This window comes from Eubalaena glacialis, chromosome 5 (genome assembly GCF_028564815.1).
Source record: "Eubalaena glacialis isolate mEubGla1 chromosome 5, mEubGla1.1.hap2.+ XY, whole genome shotgun sequence".
Classification (NCBI taxonomy): Eukaryota; Metazoa; Chordata; class Mammalia; order Artiodactyla; family Balaenidae; genus Eubalaena; species Eubalaena glacialis.
In genome coordinates, this window is record NC_083720.1 from 52,363,241 (window position 1) to 52,387,678 (window position 24,438).

Genomic DNA, 24,438 nt, shown 5'->3' on the forward strand with positions numbered 1-24,438 from the left:
AATTCTCAATAAACAAAGTTGCTGCTTCCCACACTTGGGGAACTTTACAATCCTTAATTCTATGTATTTTTGCGACTCTACTACAACCCTCTCTATGAATGTGTCCTCACATCCATATTCCATGAGTCTCCTCAATTAGTCAGTTTAGTATATGTCAGAAGTATAGGTTCTGCAAAGCTAATTTCCTGGGGACTACATATGCATATCAGAATGCTCTATATGCTCAGCACTGAGTCATTCTGGGGCACTGCCCTAAAAAAAAAAAAAATTCTGAAACATTTTAGTTATGCCTCTTTCTTCAGTATTTCCTTGATTATTACAATACTATCTTCTCAAGAAAGCTTCCCAGTTTTAGTACTTTGTTTTTTAGAGGAAGATAAAGGGATTTGGAGTCACACTGAACTATATGGGCCATTTTGCAGCTTGGGACCTTAGGCAAGTCACTTAATACTTCACTTGTAGAACGGAAACAATGAGAAGTACACCTTAAACTGTTAGGATTAAGCTAATAAACTTTAAAAGTCTAGCAGGATGCCTGACACATGGTGGGTATGGGCACTCAGTAAATGGTATGTATAACTGATAAAAACTACGGAGATAAATTAAAGCTAATTTTAATTTTTTAGAATGTCATGAAACAACTAGCACTGAATAAGACCCAAGTATTTATTTGGCTGAAAGCAATAGGGACACCACCTCTTTTTGTGAGGGCCAATGTTTATGTACTGCTTTTTTTTTTTTTAAAGAAATGTCAATTCTAGAAGGTAATACAGTATCTGCAACAATACAACAGCTACCTTATAAGAATTCATTCACCATCTTATAGTGTTATTTTCTGGTTAAAATTTTAGTAAAACCACCTCACGAATGAAGAGAGGTGATGACAAAGTAGGGTATTCGTGATGCACAACTCCATGGGCAGCTTTCATATTGTATCCTGGAGCTTGTTTTCATTTAAGAGTCTTAATCTCTTCAATTACACCACCAAATTTTCTACTATTCAAAAATATGTCATGAGCACCAAAACAAGGAGCACTGCTGAGTTAAGTACATAACATTTGGGTAAATGCTAAGGAGCCATTAAACTGATCATTATGAAGACTTTATAAGCATGTGGAGAGTATAGAAATATAATCTAAGTTTATATTTAAGTTTAAAAATTAAATATGCTTTTGACTACATTTTAAAAAGTTAATACTAAATGTACACAATGGCTATAACCATGTAAAAAGCAATACGTATATGTATTAAAGAAATAGAAAAAAGGGATACACAAATTATTGAGAGTAATTGTTAGGGTAACAGGGTTATGAGTGATCTTCTACCCCTTCCTCACTTTTCTAAACTTTTAGGAGTGCTAGAATATCTGACTTTTAAAAGAATTAAGGCTGCTAAAAATTAAAGAGGAGGAGAAAGGAAAAAGGGGAGGAGGAATAAAAATGAATCACTGAAATAGTATGTTTTTCAAGATTTCCAGCATAGATAACTGTACAACCTTCCTCTGCTACCATTCAAATTAGATATAATCTAGTCTGAAACTGTGATAAGCCTTAAAAAGTTAAGGAATAATGCAATGCAAAAGGATACCAAGGAAACAGTAAATGGTCTTCCACAAAGGTTTTAAGAAACCCTCGCATACCATGCATACAACCACTCCACCTCTGGACTTCTTTTGTTATGTAAACTAATCTATTTCCTCATTGATTAAGCTAATTTGGGTTGGGTTTTTGTTACTTGCAGTCAATTACATTCTAACCAGTACAACCTTTGAGTAAAGAAATTAAGCAAATCAGCTAATACTATTGTATAAACCATATTTATATCAGAGATAATACTAGTACTCAAAATAACAAAAAAGAAAACAAAAAAATTTATGAGACAGGATCTACAGGGCTAAGGAGCATTCACCACCACATGGCAGAAGGCCACAGATAAGCTGTGAATAACTCTTATCCACGTAACACAAATCACATGTGTGTCAAAACTGAATATTTGACTAACATCACTATGCACGCAAATCATAAAATTCGTATCATACCTAGATAATATCTATCCATATCCTGATATAGTGTGAATAATTAATCACTGTAAGTAAATATAATACATCATTTATTCATTCAGTTGTTTGAGTAACCAATTATTGAGTGTCAATTATGTACCAGGTACTGTCCTAAGTATTGAGGACATAACAGTGAACAAAACAAAGTCCCTTCCCTAACAGAACCTTAATTCTAATCACTACCAATAAGTAAACAGTAAACAAACATCATATCAAATGGTGACAAGTGCTATGGCAAAAAAGAGCAAGAGGCCATCAATTTCAAGAAGCACCATTACTTTACATACCACTAGGTAAGAATAAACATTGCCAATTAACATTATAAGACACCTCAATTTCAGAGATATAACATGGAAAAATGTGTACTTTAAAATCAATGAATATGGCAAAACAGAAAAAGAGGGATAGAAAACGCTGGCAAGCAAGAAGGTGTTATTTTAGATAAGGCGTCTGAGAAAGTCGCATCAACCTAAAGAAAGTCAGGTAAGAAGCCACGCAACTCTCCAGAAAAGCAACCTAACAAGAGGTATGAGCAGGAGTGGGGTGCACACGGGTAGCACAAGAGAGGAAGAGAAAGGAGGCAAATGTGCCAGGAGGGTGGGTAAGAGGGAGAGCAGCAGGAAACGAAATCAGGGAAGCTGCAGACGCCTGAGGACACAGAGCCATGGCTGTGACTCTTACTCTGAGTGGGATGGGAAGCTCAGACATGTTTTAAAAATAAGAATCTAAAACAGATGACTGGGCTCTAGGTGATGCTTATAAAAATAAAATAAAATAAAATCACAGTTTTTAAAAACTTGCCAACTCCATAGCTATATGCTAGAATGTTTATAAATGAAGTCATTTTCAGTTTAGGATATAAAGGTAAAGTGATTCCTTAAATACTAAATATAGAATATAGAACAAGTAATCAATATAGTTTTAAAAACACTATAATCCAGTATATTAGAAAAATGAAAACACTGGCAATGGAACAGTCTCAGAAAGTTAAAAAAATAAGCTACTAAAGTATTTCCATGTTGGTTCTGACCAAAACTATAGTCCAATGACACTAGCAAAGAATAATGACTTTTACTGAGTGACTACTGGATGCAAATTTCTAATGCTCCATGAATTAGAAGATGCTAGATTAACTGTTTTTCTGTATTAGGTTGTAAGAAAAACAAAGTAATAATCCCAAATATGTTAAAATCCATTTTTCCCTGACATATCTTTTGAAACTCTCTTACCTGCTGAATGAGGTGCATGCACTTTGAAGACTGCACTCCGTAAGCATTGTTAACTATATGTGGAATGCCATAATTAGCACAAATCACAGCCAGTTCTTCTAATCTGTAAACATATTCAATAGAAAGACATATTCATACTCTGCCTTAATAAATTACGAGAAAAGTTTTTTAATTTAATAGTTATCCTTAAAGTATACTAGGGGAAAAAAAAGACAAACTGAAATTTCTACAGCAGTATTTTAGCATATAGTTTGGCACCTTGGAAATGCACAGCAGGCATTTAAGGATAAACCTGAAAAAGCTTTTAAATTAATGTCACCAATAAATAAGAAAATGTGTATTTAGAAATATCTTACAAAAATGGTAGCTTTTAAATCACTTGAAAATTTCCTATATAAAAAGCAAGAAGCAGATTATTTATAAAGACCTCTTACAAGGTTGACATGCTCATTTTTAAATGCTTTCGGTTGCTTATCATTCTAAGATAATATCTGCAAAATAATCAGCATATCTTGAAATCTTAAGAAATCTCACATTAAGCATCTCATAAAGTAAAAAATACGTTTTCAAATAGACTTTAATGTGTTAAAAAATACAGAACATTAAAATATTTCAGTACCAAAATAACATTTTCCAACAACTTGGATACTAAAGAATCTTTTAAATAGCTGCTGGTTTTAAATTCACTCGTACTCCTTCATTTGACACTCCCCATATTAAAACAATCTGAGAGTCTAACTTTATGCAAAGTAAGGTAATAAATTTCAATTAGAGTATAATAAATGTTCCTTTGCAAAACCAAATAATACTTGTGACTGAAGTCATCTCTAACAGAAATGTCTTCACGCTATGAAGCTAAAACTAAATCCTATGGTTTGATAAAATTAATTTTTTAAAAATGTTCTCTCTACAATATAAAAAATTTGGAAGCAAAGCATTTTGAGAGAATAAAAATTATTTCTCAGATAAATGTACTACAAATATATATTATATGGTTTAATTATCAACTTATACATAATACATTTTCCTTTTATAGTAGCTGTGCATTAATATGTTTTTAAACTACAAACAGAACTAACATTATTCTATTCAACTGTCAGAAGTTTTCAATTTACTTCCCTAAAAGTTTTATGAATTAAAAACTTATTTTATCACTCATTTTCATAAACCTCACAAATCAAGGCAGAAAACTAATCAGATTTTGTTTTTAACAAAATGGACCTTCTGGGATACACACAAGTATTTTCTTCATAAAAGGCACTTTCACATGTTTGTGTTCTAATATTCCTTAATAACAAGCTTCCTTGAGAGTAAGGCACTATAATAACATAAAGTATTTTTTTTTTAAAAAATCACTTGAGTAGTTTTAAATATTCTGAATTGATCAAATTTGCTAATATTTTCAATGTGTATGAGAAAGGCAAAGAGAAGCAGAAAAAATATTTTCCATGTGAAATCAGATTGTATTCTAACTTAGAAGCCAATTTAAGGTGTTTCTCAATTTGAAGAAATGATACTCTTCTTTTTTTTAACATTTTCTTTGATTTTGCCCCACAATACTCTCTGTCCAGTTAACTAATAAAGACAATATATACGTTCAAATTAAGACTATAAAGGAATTAAACTTAAAGAAATCAAAATGTATTTTTAAATTTAATAAAATCAGAAATTCAAACATATTACTAATAACTGAGCATCATCATTTTCCTCAAGTTCACTCTAATCAGAAACATTCATTATGTAATACCACCAAACACAGTATACGAGAATTCTACTGACTGAAAAAAAACCTTTTTGATTTTTTCCAAAGGAGACAATGCATGTAAAATGTACTTAGCACTATACCAGGCATACTGTAAACATTCCAAAACAGGTATTCAAAATGATACAGATGGCCAATGGGCACATGAAGAGATGCTCAACATCGCTAATTATGAGAGAGATGCAAATCAAAACTACAATGAGGTATCACCTCACACCAGTCAGAATGGCCATCATTAAAAAGTCTACAAATAATAAATGCTGGAGAGGGTGTGGAGAAAAGGGAACCCTCCTACACTGTTGGTGGGAATGTAAACTGGTACAGCTACTATGGAAAAGACTATGGAGGTTCCTTAAAAAAATTGATAATAGAGTTGCCATAGGATCCAACAATCCCAATCCTGGGCATATACACAGACAAAATTCTAATTCAAAAAGATACATGCACCCCTATATTCATAACAGCACTAGGTACAATAGCCGAGATATGGAAGCAACCTAAATGTGCATCTACAGATAAATGGATAAATATGTGGTCTGTATATATAATGGAATACTACTCAGCCATAAAAAAAAAATGAAATAATGACATCTGCAGCAACATGGACAGACCTAGAGATTACCATACTAAGTGAAGTCAGACAGAGAAAAACAAATACCATTTGATATCACTTATATGTGGAATGTAAAATATGATACAAATGAACTTACAAAACAGAAACAGACTCACAGACACAGAAAACAAATTTATGGTTACCAAAAGGGAAAGGGGGTAGGGGAGGGATAAATTAGGAGTCTGGGATTAGCAGATACAAACTACTGTATATAAAATAAACAAACCACAAGGTCATACTGTACAGCACAGGTAACTATATTCAATACCCTATAATAAACCATAATGAAAAAGATACGAAAAAGTACATATATATGCATGTGTGTATATATGTTATATATACATATAGATATATACATATGTATCTATACGTATAACTGAATCACTTTGCTGTACACCAGAAACTAACACAACATTGCAAATCAACTATACATCAATTAAAAATACGTCAATTAAAAAAAAAGTTAGTCAAAATGAAACAAAAACAAAGATATCCTCAAGGATAAATAATTTAACTAATACAAATATCCATATGGTGTTTTTGGAAATGTAATTTATTTCAATCACATTAAAATTTTTCTAGATAGCAAAAACATCAATGAAGAAAGACTAAAGATGCTTATTTAATATTTAAATACAAATTTAAAATTTGATAGATAAGTAATGAATAAACAACTAAAGCATATGCAACATGATCTGAAAATAGAATACAGACTCATGAATGAAGCAAGGTAAATTTTCAAGAGCAGGGTTTTAAAATTGTCTCTTAAAATCTGCCTACAGTAAAAGCTAACATGCATTCATTACTGCCAAATTATATGACTCCATGAATTAAAATCAAAGTATAACTTGATGCTATGAAAGTAGTCCAAAGTCAATATAGTATTTTTTACAAATTATTAGCACTTCTGTTCAAAATGTTAAAATGAAACCAACAGTTGCTGTCAAAACTAGAAATATGTATTACTATACCTAAGCCTACTACATTTTCAGAATAAAAATTTGCGGCCATCCTTTAGAAAAGCAAACGTTTGCCTTTTTAAAACAATTTTTCTTAAATATCTGCATTTTTCTCAAAATGCAAATACAATTATATACCTAACTGTATATCTGGGTTACTCTTGCAATTAAAAAAAGTTAGAGGACAATAATCCTAAAATTTTCTATTTAAAATCTGTTAATACCGATAGTTCCTATATATGAAAACTAATTGTAAGATCAAAGTGGAGATGGCAATAAAAACAAGTATGTAAATCCAAAATTTAGCTTAGAAATTTCTATTAAACAATAAGGAAAAAGATGCAAGATGCCTAGAAACATAAAGAAGAGCAAGAAAACAGAGATGCTCTGCATGTACTCAGTTGATAAAAGGATCTCCACTTGGTACTAGTTGTTTTTCCTTCTTCTGTATCTAATTTTTATTTTCCCAAGCCATTATGTTGTTTCTTCAACAGTCCATTCACATAGTATTTACTGCCAAATGTTATTTAGGCATCTTTGAGAATTAGTATAAGTGCATTTTATGTAAAAGACTGATGAACACTGAAGGACAATATTCACAAATCATTTACCTATCAGGCACCCTTGGAGCAAAACAGGATGTAGTAGAATGAACACAAAGAACGTAATCAGGCCCAAGTTCCTGGACTTTAGCCTCCACTGCTTTCAGGTCTGTGCGTAGTTCGTCACCTTCTAAAACGTTCTCTATCACCACAGGCTCAAAACCTAACCAAGCCAACCAGAAACCAAAATGTTAGTATAAACTAAAATAAGGGGAGATTGTGAACTCTAGGAAGCAGTGCTATTCTACACAAAAACTCTTAAACATTTATTCTAGTCAATGAACCCTTCTCTAATAATAAAGACCTGGCTTAATACCAGTATGAGTCAAAGGCAGGTCAAAATACTGTGAAGGACATCTAGACCACAATTAGGACCACAAATCTACTAAACATTTTGATATGATACGAAAGACTAATTCTGGGAAGTAAGGAAGCAAATGTTAAATAGATGCCTATAAAGTAATAAAAGAGTCACTGATGACAAAAAGGGTCACTTAGCCCAGTTCAATTTCAGTCCATAGAAAAGTAAATCTACTCATTCTCTGGCAACATTTAAGTTTTATTTTAAATTTCTCTTTATTTCAGAGATGAACAAAAATAATAATTCAAGTATTGAAACAAATCACAATCATCAACTTAATGTTTTACCTCTAAAGAAGAATACAAGACATTTTAGTAGACCCATCTCATAGCTTACAAAAGCCTTCTATAATTTAAATATAAAAATTGTTTTCCACGCAAGTTATTATGTACTCACATCTTCAGCCTTCTCAAATACCAGACCTAGCAGCAGGCTAGATTTGTGGATTTAAGAGCTATGAGGGATTCAGAAACCATTTAGCTCAACTCACTCACTTCAAAGATAAGGGAGCCAAAGTTTAGGAAGGTTAAGTGCCTTCCCCAAGGTCACACAGCAATTTAAAGCAAAGTTACAGGCAAGCAGTCTTCTGTTTTAGAATCCACATCAAGTTGTCCGCATTCTATCTACAGAAATATAAAACTTCAGCCACTATAAAATCATCAATTCATATACGGTGGTCCACAGAACTCTAGGTTTCATATCTATACAGCTATTAAAACAAAGAAAACTTTACTTAAATAAGTAACTTCCTAAGGACAGTTAATTCTCTATTATTTCTCAAATTCTCTACACTGAACCCTATTTTTGCTTTCAAACAACTATGATGCAAGTTTTTGGTTTTTTTTAAGAATACAACCATCTTGCTTCCTAAGAACATAACATAGTCCAAGTCATAACATCATTTGGAAAAAGTTTCCAGTTTTTCAATATGCCAATCTTTCTATAAGTTTGGTTATCAGTTCTTTGGTTAATAGTTTGCAAATTAACAGACTTGACAGCTTTATGCCACTTAAAATAAACCTTTTAAAAGTCTACCCATTTCTGCTATATGTCCTTATTATGAATCCCTTTACACGAGTTTCTTTAGGATTATTTAGGTAGTTTAATTACAGCCCAATACTGTTCATTTCATACAACAGACTGAGGCCATTCAAAAAATAACTTTAAATTCTCAAATTCTACTTGACCTAAGCAAGCCAAATACTAAAATACCAACTTAAAGTTTTTGTCTCATCTATACTCAATGATGCCTGTATCCTTGTACTTTGATTCATGGTAATTATTTATGTGTATTCCACTCACGTATACAGAACAAACATTCCTGAAGCACCTCTTATGCTCCAGGGATTATTGTTGGGCATTTCATATGTCATCCCACTTAATTCTGAACAGTCTTCTGAGGCAGGTAATCATATCCCCATTTTAACGAATAGGGACATACGACATAGCACTTCCATTTCTTAGTGTGTACTGAAAAGAGTTCAAAGCAGGGTCTCAAACAGGTATTTGTACCCCCATATTCATAGCAGCATTATTCACCACAGCCAAAAGGTGGAAGCAACCCAAGTGTGCACCAGTGAATGAATGAATGAATAAACAAAATGTGGGATATATATACAATGGGAGTCTTAAAAAAGGAAAGAAATTCTGGCACATGCTATAACATGGATGAACCTTAAAGACATTATGCTAAGTCAAATAAACCAGTCACAAAAGGACAAATATTCCATAATTCCACCTATATGAAGGACAAATTTATAGAGACAGAAAGTAGAATAGTGATTGTTAGGGACTGAGGGTGGTGGGGAGGGGAGAGTTATTGTTTAATAGGTAGAGTTTCAGTTTCAGAGGATGAAAAAGTTCTGTAGAGAGATGGCAGTGATGGTCCACAACAAGAGGAATGCACTTAATGTCAAGGAACTATACATTTAAAAATGTTTGTTAAAAGGGTAAATTTTGTTATGTATATTTTTACCACAATAAAAAGAAGGAATAGGAACAGGTTTAGTTTCTTTTTCATTTATCTAGCTCTATATAAAAAGTTTGAATTTTCTGTGACATTGAAAAACATATATGTTACTTCTCTTCTTTTACCTGCAGTGATCATGGATTTAAAGCAGGACTTCTGGTCTATTCGTGGCCATATAATGTACTTTGCTTTTGGTCTTTTGTGTCGTAATGTTAAGAAACACAGGGTTAGACTCATACCAGTTGCCATCGGAACTACAAAGCAGTTGGTCACTGTATGGACACCTACAAATAAGAAGAAAAACAGAAATTAGTTATTCCACTGAAAAAACAGCATCCTTCTTAAAGAAATTATATACTTCTATCAAATAAAAAGAGTTAACAGACTTAGTGCTTATTCTTCTGTACTCACACTCAGGAAGCTCACTGCTAAATTCATCCTCCAGGCTTATGGCTCTGATTTTCTATCTTATTCTAAAAGTTTTATATATATATATATTTGTCTTTTCAAAAGCCATTTATACTCTTTTTGGAGAGAAGCATAATAAAAGAAATTAGGCAAAGGTTTGTGTGACTGGTCAGCCAAAAGTATTCTGATTAACACAGTACATACCAGCCAACTTTATGATGTCCAGGACCAAAGAATTGGTAACTTTGTTCAAAAGGCTAGAACCTGCAGCTTTGGGTTGCACAGCAGAAATATCACCCGATCGTCCAATTCCGTGAATGAACCTAAGCAAAAAATGGCCAACAACTGGACAAAAATATTCAGTGTTCTAAGTAATCCACTGTATAAGTATACAAATACAATAACCAAATAAACACTATACTTGACTATTAATAATGTGAAAATATCTAGTTAAATCAAAACAAATTCATCAAGTATGCTGTGGTAGCTAGTCTTCACGATGGCCACCATCAATTCCTTTTCTCCCTATGCCCATATGCCACTGCCACACCAAAAGATGGGGTCTAATTCCTCTCTACCTGAAGCTAGGCTGGCCTTAGTGACTTGCTTGGTCTGGAAGAATCTAGCAGGAGTGATGGTCTGGAACATCTGAGCTAGGTCATAAGAAGCCTTATATCTTCTATCTGGCCTCTTGAAGGGTTTGCTCAAGGGGAGGGGGGGGGGCAGGGGGTCCTCTCTTCAAAGCCAGCTGCTATGCTGGGGAAAGCCCAAGCCAAGCCACTTGGAGAGGCCATCTGAGCTCCCAGCCATCTGAGTGACTCAGCTTGGATAAACTGCCCAGTTGAACCTTCAGATGACTAAACTCTCAGCCAACACCTGACTGTACTACATGAGAGACCTGAAGCAATAATCACCTGCTGAGTCCAGGTAACCTGTCAGAGATAACAATAAATGACTGTTTTAAGCCATTATGTTTTGAGGTGGTTTGTTACACAGCAATAGAAAACCAGGACATATGCAACATTAAATTCTCTTCTTTCTTCCCATTTCCCTAATCAGAGCAGTGAGCTAACTTCTAACACGGATGAGCTGATGTTTCAAATACTGCCTTAAGTTTAGAAGAAGTACAGGCTCCTTGAAAATTAGTGTGTAAATCCACTCATTTTAAATTTGGTCATGTTATACACTATTTAAAGACACCTCTGAATACACTTCAAAATCAAAAATCTGTCTGGGGCTTCCCTGGTGGTGCAGTGGTTGAGAGTCTGCCTGCTAGTGCAGGGGACGCGGGTTCGAGCCCTGGTTTGGGAGGATCCCACATGCCACGGAGCGACTGGGCCCGTGAGCCACAACTGCTGAGCCTGCGCGTCTGGAGCCTGTGCTCCGCAACAAGAGAGGCCGCGATGGTGAGAGGCCCGCGCACCGCGGTGAAGAGTGGCCCCCGCTTGCCCCAACTAGAGTAAGCCCTCGCACAGAAACGAAGACCCAACACAGCCAAAAATAAAAAATAAATATTTAAAAAAAAAAAAAAAATCTGTCTGTCATTTATAATCTGTCTGTCTGCCTAGATCAGAAATTCTGCACACTGGAATTATCACAGAACACGTGTCACACTCTATTACCACTGCAACCTCACATACAAAGCATTTTTTTACATATATTATCAACCATGTTATCACCTTATTTTTAACCATTAGTTTTTCATCCAGGTCATACATTCATTATCATTAGTTTTGACTGCAATAGTTTCGGTTGAAATAAAATTCTACTATTCCTAGGAAAATTTCATCATGATTTAAAATCATGGAAGACGGGAGTTTGAAAGAGTTTACCTATATTTCGCAGAAAGGTTGGAGAACAGAGAAATGATCATATTTGGAACCACTAACAACTAAATGGTTATCAGAATTGATGAAAAGCTTTCTGAATAATGCAAAAGAAAAAAGTGACTTAATAATCTAAAATTATAATATACCTTTCCTACATCTACTGCAACAAAGCAAGATATTTATAAAATGGGATTCAGTTTAGATGCAGATGAATGACGTTAAAGTTCTATAAATATACCATTCTCTAAATAAACTTGCCATGTTAGAAAAGAAACATGGAAAACTATAAACAACCTTAGCATATTTTAAACTCATAACAACCAAATAGGTTTATTAGGTTAAACACTCTCAACAGAATGTATAGACAGTACAAACATTCTTAACAGAACATACAGCCAGTATCCTTAATCACCCAGAAGCTGACAGGGTATAACCACCTCATATTAGAACTTTTACCCTATTGTCCTGAAAAGCACCTACTCAGGTACATTGTTTCCATCTCCCTGTTGCATCTAGTTCACATTCCCATTTAAACAAGAAGTAGGTTACAAACGGACATTTTATAATTTAATATGATTAATACTGCCACCATTGTTTTTAACAAAAAAAAAGGGGGGGGGGAAGGAAATGCTTTGTACTTAAAAAAATGATACCTGTAATGTCGCCGAGCAACTAATGCAGATGCCACTCTCCCTTCCCTTTCTCCCACACCACAATTGCCCAGGAAATTGTTGCTATCCATAATTGCAAGTTCATGTAAAAAGAGTTCAAGTGTACTTTCATCCCAACCATCCTCTGGACACTTGCCCTTAAGAAAAGAAAAAAGAAAACAAAAAAAGGCTTATAACTATATTTAAGAAACCATCATTCCCCAGAACCCTACTTCAATGAACTTTAAAACTTTTCCATGCACATTTTGCCATGCTCCTTGTTTTCTAAAATTCAGACATAAATTCAGCACTCTGAAGAAACTCTGAATAGGCAAAATGTTTGTGTTACACTATTACAATTATCCACACGATGCTGCGAGAAGTGATGATAAACACATACAATGAGATTACTCAGGTTTAAAGTTGCAGTTAAAAGTAACTGAAAACGAATAAACCTTATCTTCAACTAGGATTTTTCACACCAGGGTGTTAGAACTAGGGTTGTCAAACTTCAGTGACATTAAAATTCAGGATGCTGCCAATAACGAGACCTGTGAAGTTCCTCAGCAACACCTGCTTCGAGTTAGTATATCGTAGTTTATAAATATCATGTGTTCCCCAGGAGTAGTGAAAGATGGAAGACACCAACTTTGCCCTATCCGCAAACAAAAAAGTAAACCATGCCGGCCTTCCCCTCGCTTCCCCAACCCGAAGTTAGCGGAAAAAAAAAAAAAAAAGGGCTCAAAGTTCCGAACTCCCCACATCCCCTAATAACACTCTCTGGGTTTTTGCCAGCATTGGCGAGGCTGAGAAGGAGCTGAGCGGCGCAAGCCGGCACATGGCATGCCCAGCTGCGACAGACTCTGGGGACAGGGCTCAACCAGCAAATACGAGCGGGTGAGGCAGGTCCTGGAACTAACAGGGGCGCTGGGCGGAGCCGGAGCCTGGGGGGCGCGGCAGCTGGGGAGGGACCCGAAAGCTCGGTACCTTCTCCAGAAGCAGCCGTATGAGGTGCTCGTGCGAGCGGCGGGCCTCACAGCCCTGCCGCACGTAAGCCGGCGACACCAGCCGCTCGCCCGCCGCGAAGCTCTCGCGGTTCATGTCCGCAGTGGCGACTGCTGCCGGAGAACAACTGATACACGCCGGCCACGCTCCGAAACCAAGAGACGACTCGCCGCCTGGACGGTACGGAAAGGCCTTGGGACAAACATCTACGTCTCGCTCTCGCACATGCGCAAACCGCTCCAGATAGCGTGCCAGGAGCGGAAGTATTTGAGCATGCGCAGAGGTGTCAAGGCGTTTGGCGGGCTTCAGGCTGTACAGAAAACGAGCCCCGCCTCCTGCATCTGATTGGTCCAGTTAAACCCTGGTGTGCCTGAGACCTTCTTGAAGGAAGGACTTTTCTTCTGTGAGGAGGGGCTGAGGAGTCAGGGCCAAGTGCGTGGCGTCTCTGAAGAAAACATTTCCGAAGTTACTCTGTGTTCCACTCCTGTTGAATGATGAGCTCTGGGAGTCTGTGCTTCAGCCTTACTCAGGTCGTGTTTCTCAGATTCCTGAACCGTTCATCCTTACCCTCATACATCTCAACATTTACAGTTGCCTGGCAACCCTTTTTTTTTTTTTTTTAACCGCACCACCTGGCATGGGGGATCTTAGTTCCTCCACCAGGAATTGAACCAGTGCCCCCTGCAGGGGAAGCGTGGAGTACTAACCACTGGACCGCCAGGCAATTCCCTGGCGACCCCATTTGAAATAGTGGTGCCCCACTCCTTTTCTCCTTTGCATTACAGAATTTTTGGCCATAGCACTTATCCTTCACCTCCTGATATAACAGACATTTGTTTATACACACACACACACACACACACACACACACACACCCCTATGAATGTAAACTCTCTGAAAGGTAGGGCCTTGGTGTTTGCTGCTATACTCCGCAAACACCTAGAAAAGTGCCCAGAATATAGGGGCTTAAAAAATTTTTTTTAATATTGAATTAATGAATTAGTTTCACTATTCAACAACCCAGCACTACGTGCCTGAGATACAGAAATGAAAAGGCAGATTCCCTGCCTTTGATTTCCTCGTAATCTTCCCTTTAGGTGAGCCTACAGTAATTCCTGAAATCACTCTTATCTAGCGGTATGCTAGGGCCCACTTGCACTGGTTCATACTTGCTTGCAAGAGCTGACTGCTAAAAAAAGTTCAGTAATTTTGTGGGCTGGTTTTTAAATACAGCTTCTCTTAATTGTAATTTTACAATTAAGCCAATTGTATTAAAAGCAAAAGTAGTAAATACTCAAAGTCATCACTTCCTAATTATTTTACTACATTTTACTATTATCTCTGCTCTTGAGATTATTTACATCTGTTGTACCTGAATAGTGGAAATAAGATATATTGGCATCCTACTGCCCATCTCTTTCCATCTCCCTTTTTTAGTGGCATCATGTTGGTAGCTTGAAACTGGCTGTGGTAGGAGTATTTACACCGTGGAAATCAGCAAACTCTACAAATCCAGCTCTTACCTTCCCCCCATACACCACTCCCCTAGGACTCAGTTGTTTAACATGTACCAACTCACCACTATTCCTACTGCATGTTCCCAGGGCATCCTGCCATTTATCAGCTTATAGTGCTTGTCAAATTCCATTTCAATTGTTAATTTTTTGTCTTCCTCAACTAGACTGTGAGCTCCTGGTTGACAAGGACTATATTTGACGTCTGTGTTCAAAGCACAGCACGGAACACTGTGTAATAGATGTTCAACAGCTTCGCCTTGCCAACAGCCTCCAATCAGAGCACACCTGAACCCTTCCTCTTTTTCACCATAAAGCTTTTCCACTCCCCTGCCTGCCTTTGAGTCTGCCAAATGCAAGTGGTAGTAACTAACTCTCTTGCGCTACCAAGTTCTGAATAAATAGTCTCTGTTGGTTATTTGGATGGTCTTCATTACTTTCCACAGTTTTCCTGAAGACTCCACTGAGACACGGACTGCACTGTCCATCACCATGGACCCCAGCCTTCAGCCAGATGAGGTTCTCACAGAGACCGTAGTGCCTTGCTCCTTGTTGCTGTCAAGTCTGTGCCAACATGGTAAGTCAGTGCCAAATCTGAGCTCCACTATTTTTGTGTTGAATTCCTCAGCTATTTATTCTAAGTTTGGTACCCAGGTTTTGTTATTGGTTCCGATTTTGTTTGACATCCTTGGTGGAATCAGACCATTCCTTTTCATGCTTTTTGGTTCTCTTTTGTACTTCTATTTTGTATTGAGCTGTCGGAAAGTGTGGTCATAAGAAGAAGAATCATGGGGTAGAACACAGGCATAGGCCCTATAAGCCTATGGCTTGTTTGAGCCAGCCTCACAGACTGATGAGTTTGCTGTTCTTACCAGACCGGCATACATTTGGACAAACTTCGTTGCGAGTCACCAGTAAAACTGGATGAGGTTCTCCTTTCCTCTTGATTTTTTGTCCTGAGAGCTTGCCTTTGATCAAGAGGGAGTTCACTCTAATTTTCCACCTGCCAAGGGGCAGAGATTGTTGGGTCTGTGTTCAAAGGGGTCTTGAAACATGAAGAGAACAAACATCACTTTTAACCAACCATTGCCAGCTCTCCTGAGGTCATCAAAGCTTAAAACCTCTCCTCCTCTGGGAAAATGGCTGCTTCTTATGTGTATTTTTATTACAATCCTAGTACTGGTGCCTAGTTCTCTAAATGGCATAACTTCAGCAGTGAGTATTTGGGCCTTCAGTGGCCACTCTGGGGAACATTTGACTTGAATACATACTTTATTTGAAAGGCACCTTAGAAAAGAAAGGGAATTAAGATTCCCTTTCTAAAATAATACATATTTTATTTGATAGGCACCTTAGAAAAGAAAGGGAATTAAGATTTCTCAGGCCCAATGGGCAGCTGTGTTTGATTAGTATGCAGAAGCCTCCAAAGGAAATTCTGGTTCGAAAAGTATTTCACTAAAAGATTCTTTAGCCAAAGCCAACGAGCAATTTAACAAACTTCTTTTTTTTTTAAGATTTTATCTTTTTTTAAAATTTATTTATTTATGTATTTATTTTTGGCTGCATTGGGTCTTTGTTGCTGCACGTGGGCTTTCTCTAGTTGCAGCGAGCAGGGGCCACTCTTCGTTGCGGTGCGGAGGCTTCTCATTGCGGTGGCTTCTCTTGTTGCAGAGCATGGGCTCTAGACACGTGGGCTTCAGTAGTTGTGGTACATGGGCTCAGTAGTTGTGGCTCGCGGGCTCTAGAGTGCAGGCTCAGTAGTTGTGGCGCACGGGCTTAGTTGCTCCGTGGCATGTGGCATCCTCCTGGACCAGGGCTCGAACCCGTGTCCCCTGCATAGGCAGGCGGATTGCTAACCACTGTGCCACCAGGGAAGTCCCAATTTAACAAACTTAAGCAACAATAAACTAGACTCCTTTCCTAGTAAATCCTCCTCATCCTTGTTGCCTCCCTACATCCAGATGCCCCTCTTCTTCCTTGTCCTTGTGACCTCATCAACTCTTCCCTTCTCTTCCTCTTGTCCACACCCCCTCCCTACTCCCAGAAACTCTCAGAGTACAAAATGCCAGTTGCCTCTAAAGATCCATCCCTCCTATGAGCCAGATACATGGGCAACTGCATAATTTAAACTTTGGCCCCAAGATGAATTAAGAGCTATAATTAAGCATCTCTGCTGCCATATAAGACCAGCAACTATTCATAGGAGAATTTTAAATTAGTTTGGGTGCATATGATTCAGGGTTACCTAACCTATATCAACTTGTACACATGTTGGTCCAAACCTCAGAACCTCAGCTAAATCTTGGATGGCAAAGCTGATTGGATTGACCCAGAAAGGCATCTACAGAATCTCTCTTTCTACAATAAACCTGTCCAAAAAAAAGGATCTAAAATATATATATTTGAAAAGCAGGACAAAGTCTCCTAAAAGTACTGTAGTATCCCCAAACATTTCCAATAAAAATTTATTGGACCATAATTGAACCATACAAACAGAAAAATGATGAAAATATAGGAGATTTCCATGATTTTCTAGTAGAAAATACCTTCTGACAACATTCAGGAGTTAATGAAGGTGCCAGTTGTAAAAGTAGTCCTTACATCTCATTTTGTCAACAGGGTTAAACCTGAAACTGGAAGCCTAATTCAAAAGTAGAAATTAGAATGGGAAATAGCTCCTTTGCCTGAACTAAAACACCTGTCAGAACATTTTGAACAGCTTTAGATAAAAATAAGACAGAATCCAAAATAAACTATAATCATGCAGACTCAGCAGCTAGGTGGCCCACTTCCCAAGCAACTATTTTTGACAAGGTAGACATTGTAAACAAAAAGGACACTGGAAAAAAAGAATGTCCCATCCTATAAAAGAAAAACCAAGATGAAGAAAATCCCTCAATTCTGATCAGTGGGGGTGCTCTGAAAAAGGAAAACACTTTCAGTATCCTGACTTACCCTTAAACACTCAAGTTGAATACATACAGATGGTCAACCTCATCAATTCCTGGTAGATAGGGATGCTACTCTTACTACATTAAACACCATCTTTGCTCAACCTCTTCCTCAGAGTAACCATACACACAAGTGACAATTCTTTCAAATAACCCACAGATATTTCCTATCTCCCAGCCCTTAGCTGTAACACTTGAGCCCTTGAATAAAAAACATTCCTTCCTGCTCTGTGATACCACCCTGCAAATTTAATAGGGAGAGGCTTACTTTGCAAATGGAATTGTAATATTAAATACACAACAGAACGACTATTAAAGTTCCAGAGGACTCTTCTATTCATAATCAAGTTGTGTCTGTTCTGGATATACCTTTGCCTTCTCTATTATATTTGATGTATATCCCAGATAAAGGTCTTGACATCATACATGACATTCTATGACCTTAAGTCTCCTGACATAGAAAACTAATTAGAGCAGTAAATAGATCCTACCAAATATCCCCAATATCCCTTGAAGCCAGAAACAAAGGAAGGTTTCAAAGCTGTAGTTGAATGCCTTATATCCAAAGGTCTTCTTATATCCTTCACTAGCCCTTGTAACACTAAGTAAAGAAACCAAATGGATAAGGATATCAATTTCTTCAAGACCTCAGGACAATCAACAAAACTTTTATCCCTCACTTCCCAGTGATACCTAACGCAAATACTATCTTGGCATCAATTCTACCTGAAGCTACTTGCTTTACTGTAGTGGACCTTTGCTTTGTCTTTTTTGATGTGCCTCTAGATCACATCTAGGACAGTCAATACCTTTTAGCCGTCACCTGAAGAAGATAACAGTATTCCTAGACAGTCATGCCCCAGAGGTTCACTGAAGCCCCCTCCTATTTTTCTCAGTTCCTCAAACAAGTCTTAACAGATCTAAATTTCCCGTGTTATTAAGTTCTGATACAATATGTAGATGATGCCTTACTTTATTCAAAGATTAAGAAAACTTGAAAAAGGATTCCATTTACTTGCTCTCAGTCTTAGAAGAAAAGGGACAAAGTTTCAACAGATAAACTGCAGTTTTTCCAAAGCACAGTCCATTATTTAGGTCATGGGATATCTAAGGAGGGGAAAACGCTCTCTCTTGATAGACTAATGACTATCCAAACTTACCTTAGACCTCTCACAAAATAACAGTATGACAGGATTTCTAGGTTTAACTGGATATTGCAGACAAATTTTTATAAGATTGCAATGCCTCTTTTTGAGTTGACTAAGTTCTCAGTAAGAGACCTTCTTTTCTGGGAGCCCAGATATGGAACAGGCCTTCTGTAACATGAAGAAAATTCTTCAGTAGATTCATTCACGGGCATTCCTAACTACAAAATTCCCTTTTGTCTATATGTGCATAAGTGATCTGGACAAGCCCTTGGGATTTTAATTCAACTTCATGGGAACCATCAAAAACCTATTGCCAGACCTTTGACCTGGTTGCAAAGATTTATTCCCCATGTCTTATAGTAATAGCTGCTGCTAAAAATAAATAAATAAATAATTGTTGAGGTTTCTGCTGAGCTAGTTCTAGGCTCCTTGCTTGACGTCATGGTTCCTCATACAGGACAGACATTACTACTGGCTAAGAACATGTAACACTTTTCAGCCAGCTGATTAACCTCCTATGACATTGTTACTCTTGTAGTCTTGCATTGCTAACTATTCACCACTCCAACACTGAATTTGCCACTTTGCCAGACGAATGTGAACCTCACAATTGTCTTACCTTTGCTAGGGAATGTTGTGTACGCATTCAAATGTATTAGAGAATGCCACTGAGAACCACAAACTAATATTATTTGTTGATGGCTCATACCTCAAAACTGAAACTGGAGGTTATCAAGCAGAATATACTATCACTAGTTTAAGCTCTCCTTTGGAATGCAGTCCTCTGCCCAAAGTAAAAATCAGCCCTGATGGCAGAACTTATTGCACTTAATGGAGCTAGTCAATTAACCAAAGACCAGAGAGTAAGCAAGTATAGAAAGATAGAATGTATGCTTTTGGAATAGTTCATGACTTTGAAAACAATACTGGAAATCTCATTTAAAAAATGGACGAGTTAGGAAACTTTAGGTGCATTCCTACATCTTAGAGAGGTGGCTGTTATGAAAATGGAGGCTCATGCAAAAAGGGATAATATGGTAAAGAAAATGCTCTAGCAGATCATTGTGCCAAACAAGCAGCCTTAACCAACGCTGTGATCCTATCTAAACCTCAAAGCATCAATCTATGGAGGTATTCAAAGAGACCATTATAAATATCAGTGTTTAACCCCTGATTTTGAAAGGTAAAAATGGAAAAACTCTGGTTGTATCTTTCACTCAGATAGTCTCTGGAACTCCCAAGATGGCTGCTTGGTGGCATCAGATGACTTCAAATGGAAATTAGCTAAATTTCTCCATGAAATAGATAGATTTGTCTGATAGAGACAGATCAGTTGCTCTCTTAAATCAGGACTGATCAGGAAACTCTAAAAGGTTAGCTGAGGTTATTTTCAGGTCATGTGTCACCAATCAACAACGTAATCCTGAAAAAAACCATAAAGGTGGGATGTAGCCTGGAACCAAAGCCTCAATAGCCTTTTGAACACCTTCAATTTTTTTTAGTTATTGTATGTCTATTTTAAAATATTTTTTAGTGATTGTATGTCTACTTTCAGGATGAGCTGCAGCATTTCCTTGCCAAAAAGCTATAGGCTTCACAGCTACTAAAAATCTGCTTGATTTTTATTTCTCACCTGGGGCATACCAATTTGTGCATCAGGTGACCAAGCACACACTTTATGGTAATCATTATAAAAGGATTCTGTAATGCATTACCCCTTACTCAAAAACTACATTGTCCTTACCACCTACAATGTTCTGGAAATGTTGAAAGAACCGATAGCATCCTTAAATTTAAATTAACAAAACTTTCAGAAATGTTTGCCATCACTTGGCCAAAGGTAATCCCACTCCCACTAGCCTTTATGGCCATATGGTCCATCCCCTTGGGGACACATCACACATCACATCAGTTATTCCCCTATGAATTGGCAACTGGAAGGCCCAAGCATTTAAGGATTTCACCTCTAATAATAGTCTCTGTCCTGCTGCACACAGACATGAGAAAATATTGCAGGGACTCATGTACTATACCCCATCCTATCATCAAGATCATTTTGCCATTATTCCCACAACATCTTCCTAAGCAGCCTCTTTGTGATCTTTGGCCAGGAGATTTCAGCTATTGGAAGAGATATAAGAGACAAACTGTTCTTGAACCTCATTGGTAAGGACCTTATCAGGAACTGCTAACAACAAGTACAACAGTGTTACTCCAGAGAGTCAATCATGGGATTCAAGTTTCACAACTAAAGAATCAATTCAGAATTCCATGCAATTAGAAGATTACTCCAATAAGGCAGCTCAAAGTGAAGATTCTCAGGGATCTTCTAGAAGAAGCCAATCTTTGGAAGTTGACAGCTGACTCAAGACCTTCAGAAAAAGCAGATGACCTCAAATAGTATACAGCTTCCTCCCAAGATATTGAACCAAGATCCCTGCCCTATTCCTGTTTTTTATCTGCTTGCTTATTCTCTACCTGGGAGAATTACTGATTCATTGCTCAGGCAGGGTCCCCAGTGGTGAGAATCATACAAAGAGAAAAGACTATAAGAAACTTGTTGCTAACTAAAGCAGAATTTTTCAATGATACCATTTCTGCCCTAGATGGAATACAAATTAGTTGCAGTTCATTGGCATGAGTAGTAATGGACAAATGCATTTTTCTAGGTTTCTTGTTGGCCAGTCATGGTGGCATCTGTGCCATTGCTAAAATTCTTGCTGTACTTAGATCAATAAAAAATCCAAGATAGAAAAGGCTATACATTGTTTTAAGGAAAAAGCTAATTAGCTGTCTTGAGTTGATACTAATGGCCTGTAGGATTTGCTGTCTTGGCCTGAGTTGGATCTATTGGGTTCCTGGTTCTAAAGCATCTTAAAAGAACTTCTACTTGTTTTTGTTTTTGTCATAATGGTCATGATGCTGGTCTTTGCATTCTATGTAGAGTCTTAAATTCTTCTGTACACTCACTCTTTCATCAGATTATTACCATAATAATAAAACAACAAAAAGTTTAAGAAGATCTCACAATAAAATTGACTATGAAGGCAACTGAGCAATCCCTAGGAGGTGAAGATCTGGATCTCTAGCCTTCCCTACATTGGCCAACCTCTTTCAAGTGAGAAAATGACCCAAAAGGGCAGGGTCTGAGGAGCTGACTATACAAAGGAACACTAGCCAGACCATATATGATGATAGAACTCTGACCCAAAGCCTTGCAGCAACCAGCCCAGGAAGGCAAACCACAGTCTCTGCAGCAATCATCCTAGAATAGTCAGGACTTGGTCAAGCACCAAAAGCATCCGTTTAATTTGCCTCCACTTCCAAAGCAGGACCGATTCCAAAAAGCTATTCTTCACACCAGTCACATAAGATACCTCATTTCTAGTTAACCCATCTCTAGCTTCCTCATGCCAACAGCCTACAATCGGAGCATACCTGATGCCTTCTCTTTTTTTCCATTTTAAAGCTTTCCCACTGCCCTGCCTGCCTCAATTGCAATTGAGAAGGGCACTTCAGCTCCACGATATTTTTCTCCAAAACCAATAACCCCATTATAACCATGGGAAAATATCAGACAAACCCTAATTGAGGAACATTCTAGGAAATACCTGACCAGTACTCCTCAAAACTGTCATAATCATGGAAAAAAATAAAATCTGAGAAATTATCATAGACCGAAGGAAACTAGGGAAGGCATGGTGACTGAATGCAGTGTGGTTTCCTGGATTGAATCCTGGAACAGAAAGAGGACATTTGTGAGAAAACCAGAAAAATCCAAATAACAGTCTGAAGTGTGGTCAACAATATGTGTCAGTATTAGTTTCTTAGTTTTGACAAATGTATTATGGTAATATTAGACATTAACATTAGGAGAAGCTAGGTGAAGGATATATGGGAAACTTTATCCATCTCTGTACATCTAAAATTGTTCCAAAATTTAAAAATTTATTTTTTTTAAAAAAGGACACATTTTCAGGCAAAAACAGAGAGTTTTCAACAACAGAACACCACTCAAGGAAATGCTAAAGAGTGTCCTCAAGGCAAAAAGAAAAAGTTACAGATGAGATAGCAAAGATGCAAGAAGGGATAAGGAGCAACAAAAATATATGGATGTAAATATATGGGTGAATCTAGGTTAATATTGTCTACATAAAAAACTACAGTAATGTGTTGAGGGATTTAACTATATATAGAATTAAAGTACATAGTTGGCATTTAAGTAGGGAGGAGATAAATAGAGTAAATACAGTTAAAGTGTTCTGAGGGTTTTGTAGTCATAGAGTGGCCCATGAACTTACTAGAAAGCAGAATCTTGGGCCTCTCCCCAGACTTACTAAATCATAATTTTCATTTTAACAAGCTCCCCTGTGATTCACATGCACATTAAAGTTTGGGAAATATTGTTCCAAAGGTGCTTGCATTATCTCAAAAAGAGAGTAAAACTACCAATTGATATTAGATTTTTGCAAATCTAGAATTTATTTTATAATCTCTAGGGTAACCAATAAAGGAATAGTTTTTTTTTTTTTTTTGAAGGTTCCGGGCCAGTGGAGTTTATTCACGGTTGTGGCCCCAGCCTAGGTTCCTCAATGGAAGCCACACCTTGAGCCTGGGGGGTTTCTTGCTGGGGCAGGGGGTGTTTATGCCTGCCACCCCCCAGGCTCACGCCTCATAGAGGATCACAGGGAAATCCACGTGGATGTGGGGGTGATCCAGCTTCACGATGCCCTGAGGAATCAGGTTCTTATGTACCCACCTCAGCTTGGCCCGCTTCTGCCCGTTCTTGGTGACGATTGTCTCCTCATAGAACTCGTGAGCCAGATCCCCATCCTCGTCATAGAACATGGAGCCGCGGCGCGTGAATACGAAGAGGGGCACGACTCGGCCTCGCGGTCGCACCAAAGCTTGCTCAGCGACAGCTGACTCCAGGCCGCCGCCCCCCGCCGCCGAGGCGAAGGGCCACAGGCCCCGAGCTTTGGAGCCGCTGGCGCCCATGTCAGGGCCGCCGGCGCATGGCGGGCCCCGCGACAGCTTTGCTCTCACAGGGCCGTCGGCGCCGCCATGCCCCACCTAGGCCTCCGCTCGCAGGTGCCGCCGGCGCCGCCTTCCGCAGGCTCCTAGGAATAGTTTTTAAAAGTGTGTAATTTCCAATCTAACACGGGGGAAAAGTGGGATAACAAAAAATAATCAGTTCAAAATAAGGCAGAAAAGAGTGAAAAAAGAAACAACAGGTAGGACACATAGAAACCATATTAAATATAAGTGAAGTAAATTATCAGACAATTTTTTTCAAACAATTATATGCTTTGTACTGAGAACACATCTAAAACAAAAGACTATACAAAGATTGAGAATTGAAAGTAAAAGAATGGGAAG

General features: G+C 37.6%; 2 protein-coding genes across 2 annotated transcripts in view; both read right to left on the bottom strand.

Annotated features, from left to right (window-relative positions):
* SEPSECS (Sep (O-phosphoserine) tRNA:Sec (selenocysteine) tRNA synthase) overlaps positions 1–13,611 on the bottom strand; it is a 33,927-nt gene extending 20,316 nt beyond the window's left edge. Inside the window, exons 1-6 of the mRNA XM_061191284.1 lie at positions 13,429–13,611; positions 12,445–12,599; positions 10,167–10,285; positions 9,680–9,838; positions 7,234–7,387; positions 3,289–3,391 (exon numbers count right to left, since the gene is read on the bottom strand). Coding sequence (XP_061047267.1) covers positions 3,289–3,391; positions 7,234–7,387; positions 9,680–9,838; positions 10,167–10,285; positions 12,445–12,599; positions 13,429–13,542 — 804 coding nt within the window. The 5' untranslated portion in view covers positions 13,543–13,611. The remainder of the gene's footprint in view (positions 1–3,288; positions 3,392–7,233; positions 7,388–9,679; positions 9,839–10,166; positions 10,286–12,444; positions 12,600–13,428) is intronic.
* Positions 13,612–23,714: 10,103 nt separating this feature from the next.
* LOC133092059 (tumor suppressor candidate 2-like) lies at positions 23,715–24,124 on the bottom strand. The gene has a single exon (XM_061191285.1). It carries the CDS (start codon positions 24,055–24,057, stop codon positions 23,725–23,727), a length of 333 nt encoding a protein of 110 aa, XP_061047268.1. The 5' UTR covers positions 24,058–24,124; the 3' UTR covers positions 23,715–23,724.
* Positions 24,125–24,438: the final 314 nt, after the last annotated feature.